This window comes from Lotus japonicus, chromosome 2 (genome assembly GCF_012489685.1).
Source record: "Lotus japonicus ecotype B-129 chromosome 2, LjGifu_v1.2".
Classification (NCBI taxonomy): Eukaryota; Viridiplantae; Streptophyta; class Magnoliopsida; order Fabales; family Fabaceae; genus Lotus; species Lotus japonicus.
In genome coordinates, this window is record NC_080042.1 from 45017439 (window position 1) to 45037319 (window position 19881).

At 38.4% G+C, this 19881-nt stretch overlaps 1 protein-coding gene across 5 annotated transcripts; it reads left to right on the forward strand.

The window, feature by feature from the left end:
• The first annotated feature begins 12730 nt into the window (after positions 1-12730).
• Positions 12731-19504, forward strand: LOC130738092 (uncharacterized). 5 transcript variants are annotated; one of them, XM_057589996.1, is made up of 3 exons: positions 12732-16487; positions 17002-17053; positions 17270-19504. In XM_057589996.1, the coding sequence occupies exon 3, from the start codon at positions 17672-17674 to the stop codon at positions 18593-18595; it is 924 nt and encodes a 307-aa protein (XP_057445979.1). In that variant the 5' UTR covers positions 12732-16487; positions 17002-17053; positions 17270-17671; the 3' UTR covers positions 18596-19504. The 5 variants fall into 5 exon arrangements, with proteins under 5 accessions (XP_057445977.1, XP_057445979.1, XP_057445978.1 ...); XM_057589995.1 differs by having other exon boundaries at positions 12739-13839; positions 15464-17053; XM_057589993.1 differs by having other exon boundaries at positions 12753-13839.
• The last annotated feature ends 377 nt before the right edge of the window (positions 19505-19881 follow it).

Consider the following 19881-nt stretch of genomic DNA (forward strand, 5'->3'; position numbering starts at 1 on the left):
TATTCTTTGATGTAAGGTAGAAGGCACTACCCCTACTCCATGGATCCACTCTCTGCCCAATAGCAGATTATAGTTGGCCTTCGAGGGCACAACAATGAACAGTGTAGATCTGCTCACTGTTCCCACAGTAATATTCAGCATGATTGCACCCATGGAGGTGTTGGTCTTGCCTTCATAGTCCGACAGGACCATGTCATGGGGAATTAGATCTGCCTCTGTCTTGCCCAACTTTTTCAACATGAACCTAGGCATTAGGTTAACCGTAGTACCACCATCGACTAGCACCTTGTTGACTCCTTTTTCTTCTAATTTGGCCCACACAAACAAGGGCTTTAAGTGGCTTTTCATATGCTCTGAAGGCCTTTGGAAAATGGCCCTCTCATCTTCAACAGTTCTTCTTTGCATGACATAATAACATAAAGGGTTATCATCAGCCTCTTCTTCGACATAATAATCTTCGTCGCCTTCAGTGACCTCGGATATTCTGTCGAAATCTGCCGGGAGAATGGATACTATGCAGACGATGTTGAGGTCTTCTCCATCACTTTCGTCGAAGTCTTCTAGCATATCTTCATCTTCATCTTCATCCTCAGCAGCCACCGTTACCTTTTCTTTGTTGGGGTTCGGTAGGGTCATTCCTTGTTTCATGGCTTGGTCCAGATGATTGATGATGGAAGACACGCTTGGCTTGTCTTCTGGAGCATCTGATGGCTTGATATCCCACAGAGATCGAAATTCGCCACCTCTTTCTCGTTCCGCTTTCCTTTTCCTTAAGAACCGTCGAAACTGGGTCCGGGTCATCTGCTCTAGCCCATAGTAGTTCCTCGAACCATAGGAATAGCTCCTCGACACCTGAGAGTTGTTAACATACGAGGATCCTTGGCCAAAGTCGATTTTCTGCCACCTCTGCCTTGGCTTTGGTTTAGGGGGTGCTGGCCTAAACCATTGGTTCTTGGGTACTTCAGCATTGGGGAGGTAAGTCTTGCTTTTCCCCTTTTTGTCTTGGCCCCTACGGCCATAGTGCTCCTGGTTGGCCATCTCTTCATGAGGATAAGTCAATCTTCTAGCTACAGGTGCCTTCTGTTGGTAATGCTTCTTCATTTCAGAGTCTTGATAGGCCTTTGCGGCTGACTTGTCGAAGACAGCGCTGCATCTAGGGCACAACATAACTTCCTTCTCTCCGTCTTGGCTTCGAGATAGGAATTCGACAAGGGTTTCTCCGGCCTTGGGGTAGACTTCCTCCAGACTTACATTTTCAGCGGACTCTTCGACTGCTGCTTCTTTGGCTTCTGACTCTCCAAGAGTCAAACCCAAATCGAGTTTCTCAGCAATAATCACCATGCAAATGTGGAGAGGCTCCACGTAATTGGCTTCGACTTTCTTCAGTGGATCTGAGTCGACTTTCGCTTGGCCTTTAGTCTTTTCGCCATACTTGAGCCTGCCAGAATCCAGCGCTCCTTGAACAAGGTCCCTGAAACGAACACACTTTGAGGTCCAATGGCCAAAAAAGTTATGATACTTACAGTATTTCTTGCCTTTCTTCTGTTCAGGAGAAGGTAGTTTTTGGTCTTTAGGGACCACAATCAAACCATCAGACACGAGTATATCATAAATTGCATCACATCTGGTCACATCAAACGTATAAGTTTTAACAGTAGGAACACTGTCTTTGGGAGATTCTTCCCCCGCCTTGTTTTCATAAGGCTTTAGCGCCTTGCAAACATAAGGGTCCCCTGGCTGAAGTTCAGCCAAGTTGATGTCGACCTCGGGGGTGACAGCATGATACACAGACTCCGTATCTATGTAGGCCACTTTCTCTTTTTTAGGCCACATGTGGGTTGTCTTAGCTTTCTCGTCGTTCTTTTCCGCTTTGAGTAATTCGACATGTCTTACTCTATCCGCGAGCTGTGACATATCTCGAATATACTGTGTGTCGAGTTTCTTCCTGATCGAGTACTCTAAACCACCTGCGACCAAAACAACCAACTCATGCTCTGGGAAATGGGTGAAACATCGAGATTTCAACATCCTGAACCTGTTCAAGTAATCATCGATGGACTCTGCGTTCTTTCTTTTGACGCTAGCTAAGCCCTTCAAGCTCACCTTACATTCCCCTCTAAAGAACTGCTCATGAAAAATCCTTTCCAATTGCGTCCAAGTATGGACTAACCTTGGGGCAAGGGTCGTGAACCATGTAAATGCATTTTTCGTCAAAGAGCTAGGAAAATACTTCATTTTCAAATTTTCATTGATGGCCAAGTCTCCAACTTCAATCTGGTATCTCGCCACGTGTTCTACAGTGAACTCTCCTGAGTCCCCGGAAAACTTAGTAAACTTTGGGACTTTCCAACCTCGAGGGAGTTCTACTTCGAGAACTTCCTCAGTGAAGGCTGAGATAAAATGGGGCCTGTTCGCAAAACCCACATTAAAACCATGTTGGTTCAACAACGGCGGCAACATTCTGTTTCCCCCTAGCATTCTGGTGTCGAATTCTCTCCAATATCCCATCAGCATGCTCATCCCTATTTACCACATATGGATTATGTGGTGCAACCTGTACCCCTCTATTTTCTTCGAACAAAGGATTTTGCTCCATATTCGGGTAAAATGGGGCAGGCCTACGAGCAGGGACCGCGACTGGCGGGATCGGTTCAATCCCTAGTAATTGCGCAACTTCGACTTGGCCTCCTAACATTGTGGCCAAACGTCCCATTTGATGGGCCAGTTGTTGATTATTGGCATTAGTATTTTGGATCAAGGGATTTATGATTTCCCCCATCTGTCGAGATAACATGTTGACCATTTCGTGATTACTGTCATTGACTTGTTGTCTAATGGCCTGAAGTGAGCCTGAGTTCATACCCGTTGGCAAATACAATTGCGAACTCTGGCCTACGGTAAAGGCTGGTGGGCTCATACAACTTCCCAAGTTCAACATGGTCCCATTTGCCCCAAAAGGGGGCATTCCAAACGGTGGGACGTTTTCAGAGAACGTCGAATAATTGCCTTGCAAGCCTTGCATCAATGATGTAGGCATGCCAAATGGCATATCCCTTGCAGGCAGGGAGAAGTTTGGCATAAATGAGGCTTGGCCTATGTTGGCCACCCCTCTCGTTACCGTAGGCAGCGTAACTGCCTGAACCGTCGTAGAAATAGGCATGTCCGCCACAGCAGACACCACCACTCTCTGAGGTGGCGTAGGGACGCCAGAACTCGTCCCATGAGGTGGTTCCTTATGGCTGTTACCACTACTTCCACCAGGACTTCCTTGATTCACCACGTTGGATCCCTGGGGGGAGGTTCTGCCTCGATTGTTCGTCATACTTACTGTTCTACCACTTCTCAAGTGCATAAAACCAAATCACGTAAATAAAGAACAAGTAGCAAGTAGCATACGATAGACACAACACACAAAACACTTATGTAAAACTTAGTTTTCACAAAAATGGACTCACCGGGCGTGCCAATTTGTTTACAGTGATATTTAGTAAACAAACATTCTCCAAATTCGATTGGAAAAAGTTTAAGAAATTCAGAATTTTGCGAATTAAGGGTTCTTTTGGGAAAACATCTTGCCAAAGTGTTGTGTGTGAAACTTAGAAATCTCGACACCCACGTGCCAAGGGTAAACCCAATAAGTGAATAAACTGCAAGTTTAAAGGTGCTGAAAATTCGAAATACACTGAACAAACTGAAAAGTACATCAAATAAATCGAAAACGCCTAATTACATCAACAGAAAAGATATCGACAGGAATACAAAGTAACAAAATAACAAGCTTGAAACGCTCAAAGGCATGAAACATAAATATCTGGTTCAGCAACATACTCCTCCATGATCACGTTAGGCTCGTTGAGTCTCTTTGATGCGGATATGTGAGCTTTTAGTGAGTTTTTAAGAGTTGAGTTGAGAACCTCTTCTTCTACATAATCTTCTCCTATTTATAGCACTCTGTTTACAGTGATATTTAGTAAACAAACATTCTCCAAATTCGATTGGAAAAAGTTTAAGAAATTCAGAATTTTGCGAATTAAGGGTTCTTTTGAGAAAACGTCTTGCCAAAGTGTTGTGTGTGAAACTTAGAAATCTCGACACCCACGTACCAAGGGTAAACCCAATAAGTGAATAAACTGCAAGTTTAAAGGTGCTGAAATTCGAATTACACTGAACAAACTGAAAAGTACATCAAATAAGTCGAAAACGCCTAATTACATCAACAGAAAAGAAATCGACATGAATACAAAGTAACGAAATAACAAGCTTGAAACGCTCAAAGGCATGAAACATAAACAGCTGGTTCAGCAACATACTCCTCCATGATCACGTTAGGCTCGTTGAGTCTCGTTGATGCGGACATGTGAGCTTTTAGTGAGTTTTTAAGAGTTGAGTTGGGAACCACTTCTTCTACATAATCTTCTCCTATTTATAGCACTCTGTTTACAGTGATATTTAGTAAATAAACATTCTCCAAATTCGATTGGAAAAAGTTTAAGAAATTCAGAATTTTGCGAATTAAGGGTTCTTTTGGGAAAACGTTTTGCCAAAGTGTTGTGTGTGAAACTTAGAAATCTCGACACCCACGTGCCAAGGGTAAACCCAATAAGTGAATAAACTGCAAGTTTAAAGGTGCTGAAATTAGAATTACACTGAACAAACTGAAAAGTACATCAAATAAGTCGAAAACGCCTAATTACATCAACAGAAAAGAAATCGACAGGAATACAAAGTAACGAAATAACAAGCTTGAAACGCTCAAAGGCATGAAACATAAACAGCTGGTTCAGCAACATACTCCTCCATGATCACGTTAGGCTCGTTGAGTCTCGTTGATGCGGACATGTGAGCTTTTAGTGAGTTTTTAAGAGTTGAGTTGGGAACCACTTCTTCTACATAATCTTCTCCTATTTATAGCACTCTGTTTACAGTGATATTTAGTAAACAAACATTCTCCAAATTCGATTGGAAAAAGTTTAAGAAATTCAGAATTTTGCGAATTAAGGGTTCTTTTGGGAAAACGTTTTGCCAAAGTTTTGTGTGTGAAACTTAGAAATCTCGACACCCACGTGCCAAGGGTAAACCCAATAAGTGAATAAACTGCAAGTTTAAAGGTGCTGAAATTCGAATTACACTGAACAAACTGAAAAGTACATTAAATAAGTCGAAAACGCCTAATTACATCAACAGAAAAGAAATCGACAAGAATACAAAGTAACAAAATAACAAGCTTGAAACGCTCAAAGGCATGAAACATAAACAGCTGGTTCAGCAACATACTCCTCCATGATCACGTTAGGCTCGTTGAGTCTCTTTGATGCGAATATGTGAGCTTTTAGTGAGTTTTTAAGAGTTGAGTTGGGAACCTCTTCTTCTACATAATCTTCTCATATTTATAGCACTCCAAATGTCTCGCATGTCTTTCACGGTTTTTTCCTTTGCTGGGTGAGTTAGTGGGTTTTGCTCCTCCACAATCTCCTGCTTGCATTGGTACCTTCATGCGTAGTGGGGGGGGTGGTGCCTCCTAACCGTTCACTTGCCACGTGGGTGGCCATTGTGGGGGAGAGGCACACGTTCCTTCAATTGATTCATTCAAAGCTGCACGTGGTAAATATGCCCGTGTTAATAGCAACGACATCATTTATCGACTTTTGCTAGCGTTTAAACTTAGCATTTTCCTTGGTTTTCCTGGTCTTATTTTCGACAAGCAATGCGTTTTGGGCCAAACATTCTTGGGCCAACACACTCCAAATGTCTCGCATCTCTTTCACAGTTTTTTCCTTTGCTGGGTGAGTTAGTGGGTTTTGCTCCTCCACGATCTCCTGCTTGCACTGGTACCTTCATGCGTAGTGGGGGGGTGGTGCCTCCTAATCGTTCACTTGCCACGTGGGTGGCCATCGTGGGGGGGGGGGGGGGGGGAGGCACACGTTCCTTCAACTGATTCATTCAAAGCTGCACGTGGTAAATATGCCCGTGTTAATAGCAACGACATCATTTGTCGACTTTTGCTAGCGTTTAAACTTAGCATTTTCCTTGGTTTTCCTGGTCTTATTTTCGACATGCCCATGCGTTTTGGGCCAAACATTCTTGGGCCAACACCTGTTCCATCCTGTTCTGTCCCATTCCGTTCAGTTCTGTCATGTTTCGTTCCGTCAACAAACGCTACCTAAGGTTTTGTGGTGTTGTGTGATTCTAACTTAGGATTTCTAACACCTAGAGGTCTCGTCCAAACAGCTCCTTGCGGGTTGTGGGAAGATTGAAGAGCACCCACCACCGGTCCTGGAATATCTAGCATAGCTTGAGCACGAGACCACCTCGCATAAGGATGAAAAGGTTGCTGCTGGAACCTTGTGTTATTCCTTGTTTCCCACAAAACATAGCATAAAGTTTGAGCAATTCCAATAGGAGCTCAGTCAAAACCGTGATTCAAAACTCATGAACAGAGTCAAACTGTTCCACCCTTAAGGCAAGCGGCGACTCATACCAGAAACCACGGGCAGCTGGGCAATGTACGAAGACATGCTCCAGACCTTTAGGTCAAAGGAAAAAGCATGATTTAAATGTATATATATTGTTCATTCAATATATTAGAAGCACCAAGTGGGTCGAAAAATGATATGCAATGGAAGCATCTTGGTCGAGATTTAGTTCAAACACAACACTGCTAGACACATGGAACGTGGCAATTATGGAGGTGGAAGTGGTGCAAGGAGTTACCTGAAGTATAGCTACGGAAGTTATACAAATTGATACAAGTTGCTGCAAGTTATTTTATTTGTAATTATGCAAAGTGTGTGGCTATAATGTAGGGAGTTATTTTCTAAGATTTAATCTCTCCTGTAGGATTAGAGCAGCAGTTTCCTCTCATGCTTTATAAATATCAGTTTGTACTAAGAACAAGTGGTTGGATTCCTAAGGCTATGTTTGGATTGATGGAACATAATGGAGCGGAGCGGAATGGAGCGGAGCGGAATGGAATAAAAATTTCATTCCATTGTTTGGATATTTTACGACGGAGCGGAATAAAATTAGCACTACATTGTTTGGATAATGGACGGAGCTAGCGGAATGCATTATAATTTTTGTTATTCCTATATTATCCTTATTTTAAGATAAAAGACAAGCTGAAAAAGTAATTGAAAATTGGTAGCCAATATTCAATATCTTATGATCTGGTTAATGCCTTTGTTCATAGTTCAGGAAGTGCACACTTACAAATTATAGTGGAGAAAAAAATGAGAAACGATTTGCAGAATACATTATGCAGAACTCAACATCTTTACAAACTATGACAATCTGGTGTCTGCCTTGGTTAAAGCCAGAGGAAAAACTTGAAATGGAAAAAGAGTTGTCCATGTGCCCAAGAAGATATGCAACATGTGTGCTTTTATTTAAATGAAAACCCGTTGGCTTGTACTTGCATTAGCATGATATTGTCGAAATTGACTGCTTTTCTAAGCTATGGCCTAAGGATTTTGTACTCGTTTTACAATTTTTGGAGAAAATGAATGTTATTAATTTTAGATTTTACAAAAAAAAAATCGTGTATAGAAAGATTGCCTACAAAATATTTGATATAGGAAGAATCAAAAGATTCAATCATCAATGGCAAAAGCAAAGCAAAGGAGAAAGTCAGATTGTTACGTGATGGATGGTAGAAAATTAGGGCCACCAACTAGGAGAAGTTATGTATGGAGGTTATCATGGGTAGAATAGTATTTTTATAATTTAATTAAGTGATTAGTTTTTCTTTCCATTCATTTCCATCCAATTTGGGGTGGAGCAAATATGAAGGAAAGTAATGGAGCATGATGGATCTTGGACCACTACTTACCACTCCCTTCCATCATATTTTAAATAAAACAAACAATGGATCACTCCCTCAATCCAAACAAAGCCTAAATGACTGCAAAGCTCTAAAAAAGCCTCACATCTACGGTTATGGCAAATGACTTCAACGAGTGTCTAGTAGACGGATTCCTTCCACCCTTTACCATTCCAGTAATGTGAATTTGCTTTGTTCTCATTTTTCGTCTCTTTGATTATCTTTTTATTTCATGCAATTATCTTTCATCTTTCAACTTTCAACTTCTTTATTTTTAACTCTTGAAAACGCACATAAATTGCTTATAAGCCATCAAACTTGAAGAACCCATAAAATCGAATTTAAATCTAGTCCCTAGATTGATCCTTGAATTTACTTATTATTTTACCAAAAATCGGTGTAAACAAATGTTTAACACAATAAAATATGCTAGCAACACTTTTTTTAATACTCTATTTCTGCTATGCACACTTTATTTTCTCGCTAATTGGTTAAAATACACTACCTGACAGTATGGAATTCACTTCTCTCTATTTTTTTACATATCGAAATAAAAATTCACTTTTAATTTAATAATTAAGTACACATAACTTTCAACTAATTCATAAAAAATACTGAAATGAGAATATTAAAATTTGTGTAAAAAATGGCATATATACCATACAATTGTTTTATTCGTAAATTTCATACCTATACCAATTATATTGATAAAAACAAAGAATAAGCAATGATTGGTTATCATAGACCACGAGCAGTTCATCATGTGGACCCTGGCAACCTTAATCACGTGCCGTTAATTGCCAGCGCGTGCAGTAAGCTACCTTTGGAAAAACCCTCATTTTTAGGAAGCGCGTGGAGTTTCTCCGCGTCGGCACCTTTGAAAGATTTACCGGTTGCCGCCAAATAACTGGCCCGCGTCTTTTGAAATGACCAACTTATCCTTCGATTGAGCTTTGCTGTTTTCTGTTAACACACGAACTGCTGGGTTGTCTCAGTCTGTTGTCCACTACTCCAGATAGAATAATTAATGCGTTTATTTAGAATGACTTTTTACCCTTACACTTTTTTTTGGGCTCACCTTATACTTCTTTTTTTCTCTAAGTTATCCCACCGCCGGCAGCCATGAAATTTATCCTGCGAGGCTCTGAGATCACGTTAAGTGGGTGGGCCTCTCCAAACGAATGCTTCTCCATACGCACCGTCCAGAAATCAAACCCTGAATTAGATGTTAAGGAGCTCAAATATCTATCAATTGTGCTACATCTTATTGGTACAACCTTATACTTTATATATACCAACTAAGCAAGTATTCAATTTATGATATAAGATATTTAAATTGAGGTGGTGACTAACGTAAAAAAATGTCATGTGTTGCACATTGAGAAATATAGTCCCCGTTTGCTTACCAAGTGTTTCAACTTTGGTAAAAAATAACTAGGTTAACATGTATAATATGTGTAATCATGTAAATGTATTTTTCAAGTTAAGTAAAAAAAAAATTAACCACAAAAACTTGGATAAATAAAATGTATGTTCCATACAAACTTTTCGGTTAGAAAAAAGTTAGTTTCATGTGAGCGTTTAGTACCAAAATCTACTAACTTCGTTACTGAAAGGATGATCGTAACAGTTGTTTGTTGGGTAGTTACAATAATTAAGAAAAATAAACAACGGAAATAAACGATGATTTAAACAAATGAGAAAACGCATCGGAGAATTTAGTTCCTCATGCCAAACAAATAAAAACAAATAAAAAGATAGAAAAACTCATAACCGGACTAGAATGGTGAAATCCTTGCCCTAGCAAAGCCTTAAAATTTCCATAGCAGCCTCCCTTAAAGTTTCAATTTGTTCGAATGTGAATAAATATGATAAAATTCACAAAAATCAAGTTCATATATGAAGCTGGCAACTTTGGCCAATTTTTATAAAATGATTGATGTGGACTTATTAACCGTTAGTTTGGGTGAAATTTTGATATGTTATTCAAAATACATTGATCTTCAATCTGACCATTCAGATCGTCAATCAAATAATTGTGCTAAGAGAAACAGTCCGTGCAAGATCCAACCACGTCACTTAAGTAAAGCGTGTCTTTGAATGCTTCACTACAAGAAAAAGGGCATTTTGCGGCGGTTTCCCTAAACCGCCGCCAAAATGTTTTCTGCGGCGGTTTAAGCGGCGGTTTAATCGACCGACGCAAGTATGTTAATTTTGCGGCGGTTGTATGGTATTTAGCGGCGGTTGGTAGGTGTTTCGTTTAAAAAAATTATATCAGATTTGTCGCGGTGGTTAAAACCGCCGCAGTTGACTAATAATGTGCGGCGGTTGTTGAGGCGGTTTGTTGTTGTTTTTTTTTTAAATAACCTGCGTCGGTTGGGCCTGACAACCGCCGCAAGATTACAATTTCACACAAATTTGGCCCAAACCTAAGATTTCACTTTCCCTCTCCCAATTTTACTTTCCCTCACTTATTTTAATTTCCCCAATTTTACTTTCCCTCTTGTTAAAAAAAAAAGAAACTACCGATCCCTAAAACCCCAATTATACAATTTCACGTTCTGTTCTTCTTTGTTCCCTTGCTTCAGCGTCGTTCCCTTGCTTCAGCGTCTGCAGCGTAGGGTTCTTCAGCGTCTTCTCCTTTCCTCTCTTCTCTTCTCCTTTCCTCTCCTCTCCTCTCTTGCGTCTGGTTTCACTATTTTACAATCCCTAATTTTGATTTCTTCATGTTTGTTCAGGTTGATGTTCATCTCCTCTCTCACTACTGGAATTGGAACGTCTTTCTTGTGTTCGTATTTTATTATCCCTAGGTATTAACTCCAATACTTCCTTTCTAAATTTAGAAATACATGAAATCTGCAATGAACTATTTTAAAAAATTGATAAGTTCTGTGTGTCCAGTGTGTACATGCTCCACCTATTTTTATTGTTGGAAACAAATCTATAACAGACTCAGAGTTGTTTCCTATTTGTACACAGGTTTTTGAGATTACATCCTTTCGTTATTATGTTGATTGAAAATGGTACCACTTTGTTTCCTTAACATATATTTTACTAGGTGAGCAAGCATATGCTGATAAGTTAATTTAATCAATGAATCAGTGATAACCATCATGTATACACCGGGCGCTTATTAAAAAAATAATGTATACACCAGGTTATGAAATTACTGGGAACATCTTAAGAAATTTAATGATTTTTCTTTTACTGTATTTATGCGTTGGTTTGTATTTAGAAGGCATCTAAATACACCACTTGGTGCTAGTTTATATACATCTGGATATATATTTGACTATCCAAGTATTTGCTACCATGTTATGGGCCCGTTTGGTGGTCAGGATAGGATATGATAGGATATGATATGAGAACAGGATAAGAACAGGATATGATAAGAGCAGGATAGACTCTTATCATATCTTGTGTTTGAGGTGCACATGATAATGACAGGATATGATAAGGAAAAAAGTATCAGATTTATATTTGAATAAAAAATACATTTAAAAATTGATCATTCTATTAAATTTAATTTCTTTACATTTTCATGAATAGTCTATGTTTTAAAATAAATACAATTAATTTAAATTTTATTAATTAGTCTATTTTATTGTTTTGAAGATAGCATATATTTTAAATAAAATTATGCAGTTAACCAATTGGTTTTCATTTAGTCGTGACACGTGATAATTAACAATAAAAGTTAACTAAATTAAGAATATTATTATTTCAAAAGTACAAATTATAAATTTATAATTTAAATATAAAATACTTTTGAAATTAATAATAATTTATAAGTAGTTTTAAATAATAGGAGATGAAAATAGAAAATTAATCTATTACTATTAAAAAATCAATATTTGTAATCAATGGTTTTCACTTAGTTACGACACGTGATAAACAATAAAAATTAACCAAATTAAAAATATTATTATTTCAAAAATACTTTATGTTTAAATTATTATATAAGTAGATAAATAATTTTTTAATAATAGGAGATGAAAATATTAAATTAGTCTATTATTATTAATAAACCAATATTTGTAAGTGAGTAGTCTATTTTACTATTTATGAATAATAATTTTATTTATTTTTTATTTTAGTTAAATTAATATTTTATATTCATTAATTAATATTATTATAAATTATAAATTATATAATATTAAAATAAATTAATTTGAAGTTAGGATACTGAAAGAAAATATATAACTGATATCCTATCCTGTTCTATCCTAGCTCCCCTTTCAGGATAACTTTTGTAAGGCCCACATTTTTAGAATTAGACAAATTAATTAATTTCCGACTCACGCCTAGGGTGCTATGTAAGCGTGAGAGGAACCTGAACAAATAGTTTTTATATTCGGAGCTTCTAACGAAGTTTCCATCTGTGTTGTCAAATTTCTTTCGACGTTTCCAATCTTTCTTCAGAAGGAAGTTTCTCCATCCGATATCAATTGCAAAAAGTAGTTCTGCGGCATATTTTGCAGCAGATTGTGTTCAAGCTATTTTCTCAATGAAAATGAATCCGGAGCAAGTATCGACCTTTTATGGAATGATACTTAGTTTAATTGCATAATATGACAACGTCATATTTGTTCTAATTCTCTAACCATTATTCTTTATCTTAATTCTTACTCATTTTTTGGTTTATGAATCATTTTAATTTGTCAAAGTGATCCTAATTTATATTTTATCATTTCATTAAGCTTCTCATAATTTTTGGTACAATAATATATCACATTTATATTTTTCTTCTAACTCTTTGAGCTAAATCTCTCGATGTCTAAATCAGTTCGTACCAAATAGCAAAATATCTTCTCCTTTTCCTTGGCTCTCCTTCCTCCACGTCCCACATGACCACCAATCACCTTTTCTCCTTCATTCTCGGCCACTCACCTCCCACCGTCCACTCTCTCTCACTCTTGACTTTTCTCCTTTTCTTCCCATAATATCTTTTCTCCTTCTTCAGCATAATTCATTCTTTCCCCTGCTGCATACCCACGCTCACCATCATCACCATATTCATTTCTTCTTCTATTTTCTTCTTATTTTCTCAACTTGCTGCAGCATCATCCTTACCATTCTTCTTCTTCTTCCTCTACCCATGGCAGCACCCATCACCGTGTTTCCTCTTCATTTCTCTTCTCCAAGCGTGGCAACACAAGCCACCACCACCATCATCGTGCTCCTCCTTGAACCACCACCGCTGGCCGCAAGCCACACCATGCCAGACTTCATGCTTTTCTCTCCTCTCCACGATATCACCATCCCCATGAAGCAACCAGCCAACACCTCCATGTATCCTCCCACGCGCGACAACAACATCACCGCTGGTCACCGCCGCCCTTTTCTCCCATGAGAACCCTTTTCTGTCCTCCCTCCATGGCCGAGCAAGTCATCCACAACACCATGTGGCTTCCATCGAAGCTCATCACCATCAACAAGACAAGAAAACGAGAGAAACAGAGAAGAACGACATCGCCGACGTCGCCGACGCCGCAATCTTCGCCCTTCGATTTCGTTGTCCTCGGGCCTCCGTTCACAGCGACGTGCGACGTGCACAACAAAACCCATGTTCCGAATCGCCGTTCCGCCGCCGTCGACCGCCGCCCCTGCCGCCTTCGGAGCCGTTTTCCGATCAACTCCGGCGACCGATGGAAAAAAACGGAGTATACCACGCCGATCCTTGCCGCGAGAGGAACAATAGCCCTCAATCAATTTCAGTTTTGGACAACTTTTGTCGGCGAGCACCGCCGATCTACAATTTGACTTCCTGGGCAAACTGTCAACTTTTTGGGGAAACGGACAACGCCATTGAGTTCTTGGCCGCGAAAGGATGAAGAAACACTATCCCGTTGTGTCTCCGGCGACAGTTCCTTCGTCAATCCCCGCGAACCACGACTTTCTCGGGCGACCCTTTGCCGACAAGTTTCTGAAACTTGATTTTCGTTCAATTGTGGAAACTTTGGGATTGACTGAACAAGCTTGTGAGGGAGACCTACACCGCGAGACTGGAACAACTCGAGGTAAGGGCAACTCTCCTAGTTATTAGCTATATGATTTAGGCGTCGATAACTTCGACCTGTTTATTGCTTCTGATTATGACTGTTGGACTGGACTGGGAAAACGTTTTCTAGAGGCTTCGGCCGTGTGAACTGATTGAGACGTGCGTCTCCGTTTTCTGGAGGCTTCGACCGTTTACTGGTTTCCGTCTTATTGTTTTATAGTGGATATACATGTTCTATTGCTCTAAATTGCAAAAGTGCATGAATCTGTTTTATGCCCAAACCTTATGGGTATATCGACTTCGAATACGGGTGTTATGAGAGTTAGCAAGTAGAATCTGTCGGACGGACTGTGCTACTGTTGACATGAAGGATCGAGGCTTTCGCCTAAATAAGGACATGGGGATCTTTAATCTGTTAGACTTTGAAATAAATGAATGCATAAGACTTGATTTGAGAATAAATTCCATAATGAATTAACTCAAAATAGAACACTTTGAATAATAAAGATAACCCATTTTGAGGAAAACTTAGGATATGAAATGAGTTCGAAAATGGAAAGGGTCGAAGATTCGAGGTTCGAGGAAAGATAATGATTCGAGTTGTGAACATCATGAAGAGGAGCCGTTATGAGTAGAACCGCCATTAAGTGCAGGTGCTACTCCTTGTGTGAAGTGATTGGTCAAAGGACCGACGTTTACCTTAGGGAAAAACGATAGAGACATGAACCATAGCTAGACACGTATCCGGGTGAGGACGAATCGTGGTTTGCTAGTTCTTGCATACCTGCATGACTTGATTAAGGGGCTTGTCCTTAATCCTATTAATTATGATTAAGAGGTTTGTCCTTAATCATATTATTTATCCATCGATTAGAGAGGATGGACCTTAATCGTATTGTTTACCCCTGGATTAAAGTGGCTGGACCTTAATCCTATTAATTACTCTTGATTAAGGGGTATGACCTTAATCATATTATTCGTTATTGGATTAAAGAGGATGGACCTTAATCCTATTATTTGCTTATGGATTAAAGAGGATGAATCTTAATCCTATTATTTGCTTATGGATTAAAGAGGATGGACCTTAATCCTATTATTTGCTTGTGGATTAAAGTGGTTGGACCTTAATCCTATTCTTTGCTATTTGATTAAAGTGGTTGGACCTTAATCATATTATTTGTCCTTGGATTAAAGTGGCTGGACCTTAATCCTATTATGTGTTAGTTGATTTAGAGGATTGACCTTAGTCATACTGTTTGTTATTTTCTTAAGAGGTTAGACCTTAACTCCTATTACTTGGATCGATTAAGGGGCTAGTCCTTGATCCTGTTATCTGTTTGCTGATTAGAGAGTATACACTACATCGTGTTAGATGATTGACCCCTGGGTCGTGCGTTTACATTAGTGGGGCGCGGTGTGGCCCTGGCAAGGGAATGAAGATACATCTAGGCGTAGACGGCGAGTGATGGATTGATGACTTGACGTTCAAAGGATAGAGATTGACTTATGCTGTGTCTAATTATTATTCACACACTACTTAACTATGCTAAATCAAGCTAGGACTTATATTACATTACTCTAGGAAGTTGACCCTTTCTGCCTTGTTTGCTTTGTTTGTGTTTGGGCGGTCGGCAAACTGCCAGACCCTAACAGGTGTGTCTCTGAGGAGCTCTTGATTGCTGCAAGAAGGTGATTGGACTGATTGATGATGAGACTTCCTTGGAGTGAGTGAACCAACCGAAGACTTGTGGAAGCAATAGTTAGATGTAAGGCTAGAGCCTTGGGTAGAGAAGCTTACCGTCATTGGTTGAAGCTCGTAGGAATGATTGTATTACTTACTTTGGTCTTGGGTAGGTTCCAATGCATTACTCTTCTGCAAATCTCCAGTGAGGGGATTGTAGGAAGTATATTGGTCTTAGGGTGTTATCGCATTTTGAACTTTGTTGTCGGTTAAGACATTACTTCACTGTATATTTTATATGTCTTGAACATCCGTCGTCACTCACGGGTGCTTGCCTTGTCAAGGCCGGATGTAAGGGTTTGGGTAAGAGTGTGCACATCACGTTTTGGAAATGTTTTGGAAAGAAAGCAAACGAAAAAAAAAAATATACCCGCTTTTATCAAGTCCTTTTTGGAAAATCATTTTATTTCATTTAATAGGTTACTAATTGTGACCCCCAAAAGTCGGGGTGTTACAACTTTTACACATGATTGACAGGATAGGATAGGAGACAGGATAGTGTTATCCTATCCTGCTGGCGCAACAAACATTAGATAACAACAGGATATGATTATTATCCTGTCATATCCTATCCTGTCCTGGTCACCAAACGGGCCCTATATGTATTGTTAAAGAGCCAATTGTCTAAATGCTTATGCTGTTTGCTGAAGGCCCAACAATGGTGTCATCCCTAACCTTTGAAGTGTGATTAAGGGATACAAGGATCAACTTTTAGATGTCTTTGTTAAGAAGGCTTGAAATTATGTATGCTAGTGAACCAACAATCCAAAAAAAATGTTATATTTACTGTTAAAGAACCAATTATCTAAATGCTTATGCTGTTTGCTGAAGGCCCATGAATGAGGTCATCCCTAACCTTTGAAGTTTGGATAAGGGATACAAGGACCAACTTTTAGACATCTTTGTCAAGAAGGGCTTGAAACTATGTATGCTTGTGCTCTCTTTTTACTAGTTTAGTTCGTTTGACTCTTTTTTACTAGTTAGTTGTTTTAATAGGTAGATTTCTTCCACTTCTTTTAGCCTATTCTGTTTCTTATTCTGTTATGTATGTTCCTTTGTTGCTTTATCTCACTTGAGAGAGGTTGTTCTCAAGAACTCTTTTATTCTTTATCTCACTTGAGTCAAGTTTATACACTTAATTTCAGCACATAAAACACATTCTTCTATGCTCAAACATACAAGGCAGTCCAATGATTATGACATTTCACATAATCATTCTAGTAACTCAGAAGCAGTTCAGTATGGGTAAAAAAATATCCAGTGGTGCAAGAGAATACAGGAAATATGTATGAGAATAATTCCTTAGCTAAGACCACTTCTTATTATGATCAGGCTTTCATTCATTAGATCCTTTTTTGTATTTTTGGCTTTCATTCATTAGATCCATTTTATATATATGCTATATATACTAATTTTTCTACCTTGATATATAATGTGCAGATCTCAAAAGAACTCCATCAAAGCCAGCAACTTGGGTGCCAATAACTGAACAGTAAGTGATTTTTTTTTGGATAACTTGTTGGTTAATAGCATGTTTTGAAGGAGTCATGAATATACTTTATACTGTTTTTATAATTCTGGTACTAATATCATGTGCATGTTATGTTGTTCTTGTAGTGGTACTAATTTTATAGGAGTTAATTTGCAATCTTTTCATCTTCACATTAGTTATGTTGTAAATGTTACTATTTTTTATTGATTACTACAGAAAGTAGCAATGGATAAGTCATGGATTTTGTTGCCACGAAATTCACCTGCATATCAGGAAGGGGTTAAGGGATTTTTAGACTTTGCCTTTGAGCGTAGTTCTGTTGATGGTGCAATATTATGCCCTTGTGGTCTATGCAATTTTAGAAAGTGGCTGACTAGAGATGTAGTGTATGAGCACTTAATTATTAAGCAATTCCCGAGAAATTACACCTTTTGGTTTGATCATGGCGAGACCCATGAAGTGGAAATTGAAAACAATTGTACTGCCAATGTGTCAAGTTTAGGACCAAACATTGTGAATGATGAAGATCCTATCCGAAACATGGTCAATGAAGCTTTTGGGGTCGATATGCATCGTGACAATGATTCAAATGAAGGCGTCCGTTAAGGTGAAGGACCAATGCCAAATGTTGGGCCACAAGGAAATCAAGCAAGAGAGTTTTATGAGTTGGCAAAAGATGGAGAACAACCATTGTACGAAGGGTGCACACGGTATTCTAAACTTTTTTTTATAGTGAAGTTGTATCATATCAAATTCCTATGTAAGATGACCGATAAGGCAATGACAATGATAATAGAACTACTACATGATGCATTTGAACATGCACAAATTCCAAGTTCATTTTACGAGGCAAAGAAATATATAACCAAACTTGGTTTGGGCTATGAAAAGATACATGCATGTCCAAGAAATTGCATGTTGTACTGGGGTGCGGATGAAAACAGAGAACAATGCAAAACTTGTACCATGTCTAGATGGAGAGAACCGAGTGGAAATGGTGAGAACTTGGTGTCAGAAGTTGACAAGTGCAAGAAGAAAGTGCCTCAAAAAGTTCTTCGTTACTTTCCTTTGAAGCCTCGATTGCAAAGATTGTTTTTGTCTTCAAAAACTGCTAATGATATGAGATGGCATGCTGTGTCTGCTAATAACAATGGCATGATTAGGCATCCCAGAGACTCTGAAGCTTGGCAGCATTTTGACTCAAAAAACACTGATTTTAGTAAAGATCCTCGAAATGTTCGTCTTGGTTTAGCTTCTGATGGATTTAATCCTCATAGTTTGTTGAGTGCGAGTAGTAGCATCTGGCCCGTTATTCTCATACCCTACAACACTCCTCCGTGGGTGTGTATGAAGCTGACATCTTTTATCCTTTCATTGATAATTCCTGGTAAAAAACAACCAGGAAATGATATAGATGTTTACTTGCAGCCTCTAATCAAGGAGTTGAAGGAATTATGGCATGATGGTGTAGATGCTTATGATGCGTCGACGAAGGAGATGTTCAAATTACATGCTGCTTTGATGTGGACAATCAGTGACTAAATAACACTAATTATGACCTGATAAATAAAATAAAAATAAGATAATAAAATGTAACAACCTTAAATGAAAACTCATCAATTCTAATCAAGGCAAATAAAAATCCTAACAAAATCTAGAAAATAAATAAACTAAATAAAAGTAGAGAAAATTCACCAAATCCAACCAAAAAAATCCTAAATTCTCCTAAAAACACCAAAAGCATGAACTAAGCCTGAAATGTCCTAAAATGACGTAAATGCCTTAATCAATCAATGAAACTACACACAAAATAACTAGAAAAAATAACCATAAATCTCGGGTCATCACTAATATTAGCGGCGATGGTACGGGGTCAAAGAATGGAGCGGGGGAGTTTGAAACCTCTGCATCAATCATAAAATACACAGATTAAACTGTAGGAGTTTGGGAGAGGAGGCTCTAACAGTTATCTCGAAGTAATATGAATTTGTCAACTTGAATCTTTCCTTTCTTTCATTGGTTTACTTGGTGGATTAATTGCATTTCCCATATCTCAAGGTTGTGGGGCAACTGTCCTAAAGAAAAGCATGTAAACTACCATTGTATTTGACATTAGATACTTCATGTACAGTTGGATAATCCATCATCCAATTTAATGATTTCTCTTGAGATCACCCTAGGGATAGGGGAGGTTCTATTTGTTAATTATAAAAGCTAGTCGTCCTTTAGAAAGATAGCGCAAAGAAAGAACCGAGCAAACTGCTTTCACATCCTCTTGAACCGCTTGTCATATCTAAACTAGCTACTGGCAAAGTCTATGGCTATCAGTCTCTTGCTTTTATTTTACTTTAACAGACCTACCTCTTGTCAGGAGCGAATGTTATCCATGACTCATTCCCTTTAACGAATTAATCTCGCTCAACATCGTTGGAAAGTTAGAACTGTATTAACAGCTACTCTATAACGAATGTCTTAATGCAGCGCTAAAGATTTAATAACTAAAGATTTATTAACCATCTTTAGCCAAACAACATTTAATTGTATAAACTTACTTTTATACTTCATTCTTATTTTAGAATAATATTGCAAATCCATACAGATGATGACAATGGATCTTAGACTTCGTAGGAGTTTTATTCATTTTTAAAAACAAATAGGAATCTATGAGCAATCTGGGATTCGATTCAAATCCTCTTAGTTTTTTTTATTGAAAATGTTTAAGTGTGACTTTAATTTTATGCTGAAAAGTGAACAAGAGTTCTTTAAAACTACATATTCAGAACACTGAAATGGTTAATTTCGTTTTCATTGTTGAAATTTATGATATT

What these genes read in the sequence shown, in the direction of transcription:
- LOC130738092 (XM_057589994.1), top strand. Translation starts at nt 17,672, where the DNA reads ATGCCAAATGTTGGGCCACAAGGAAATCAAGCAAGAGAGTTTTATGAG.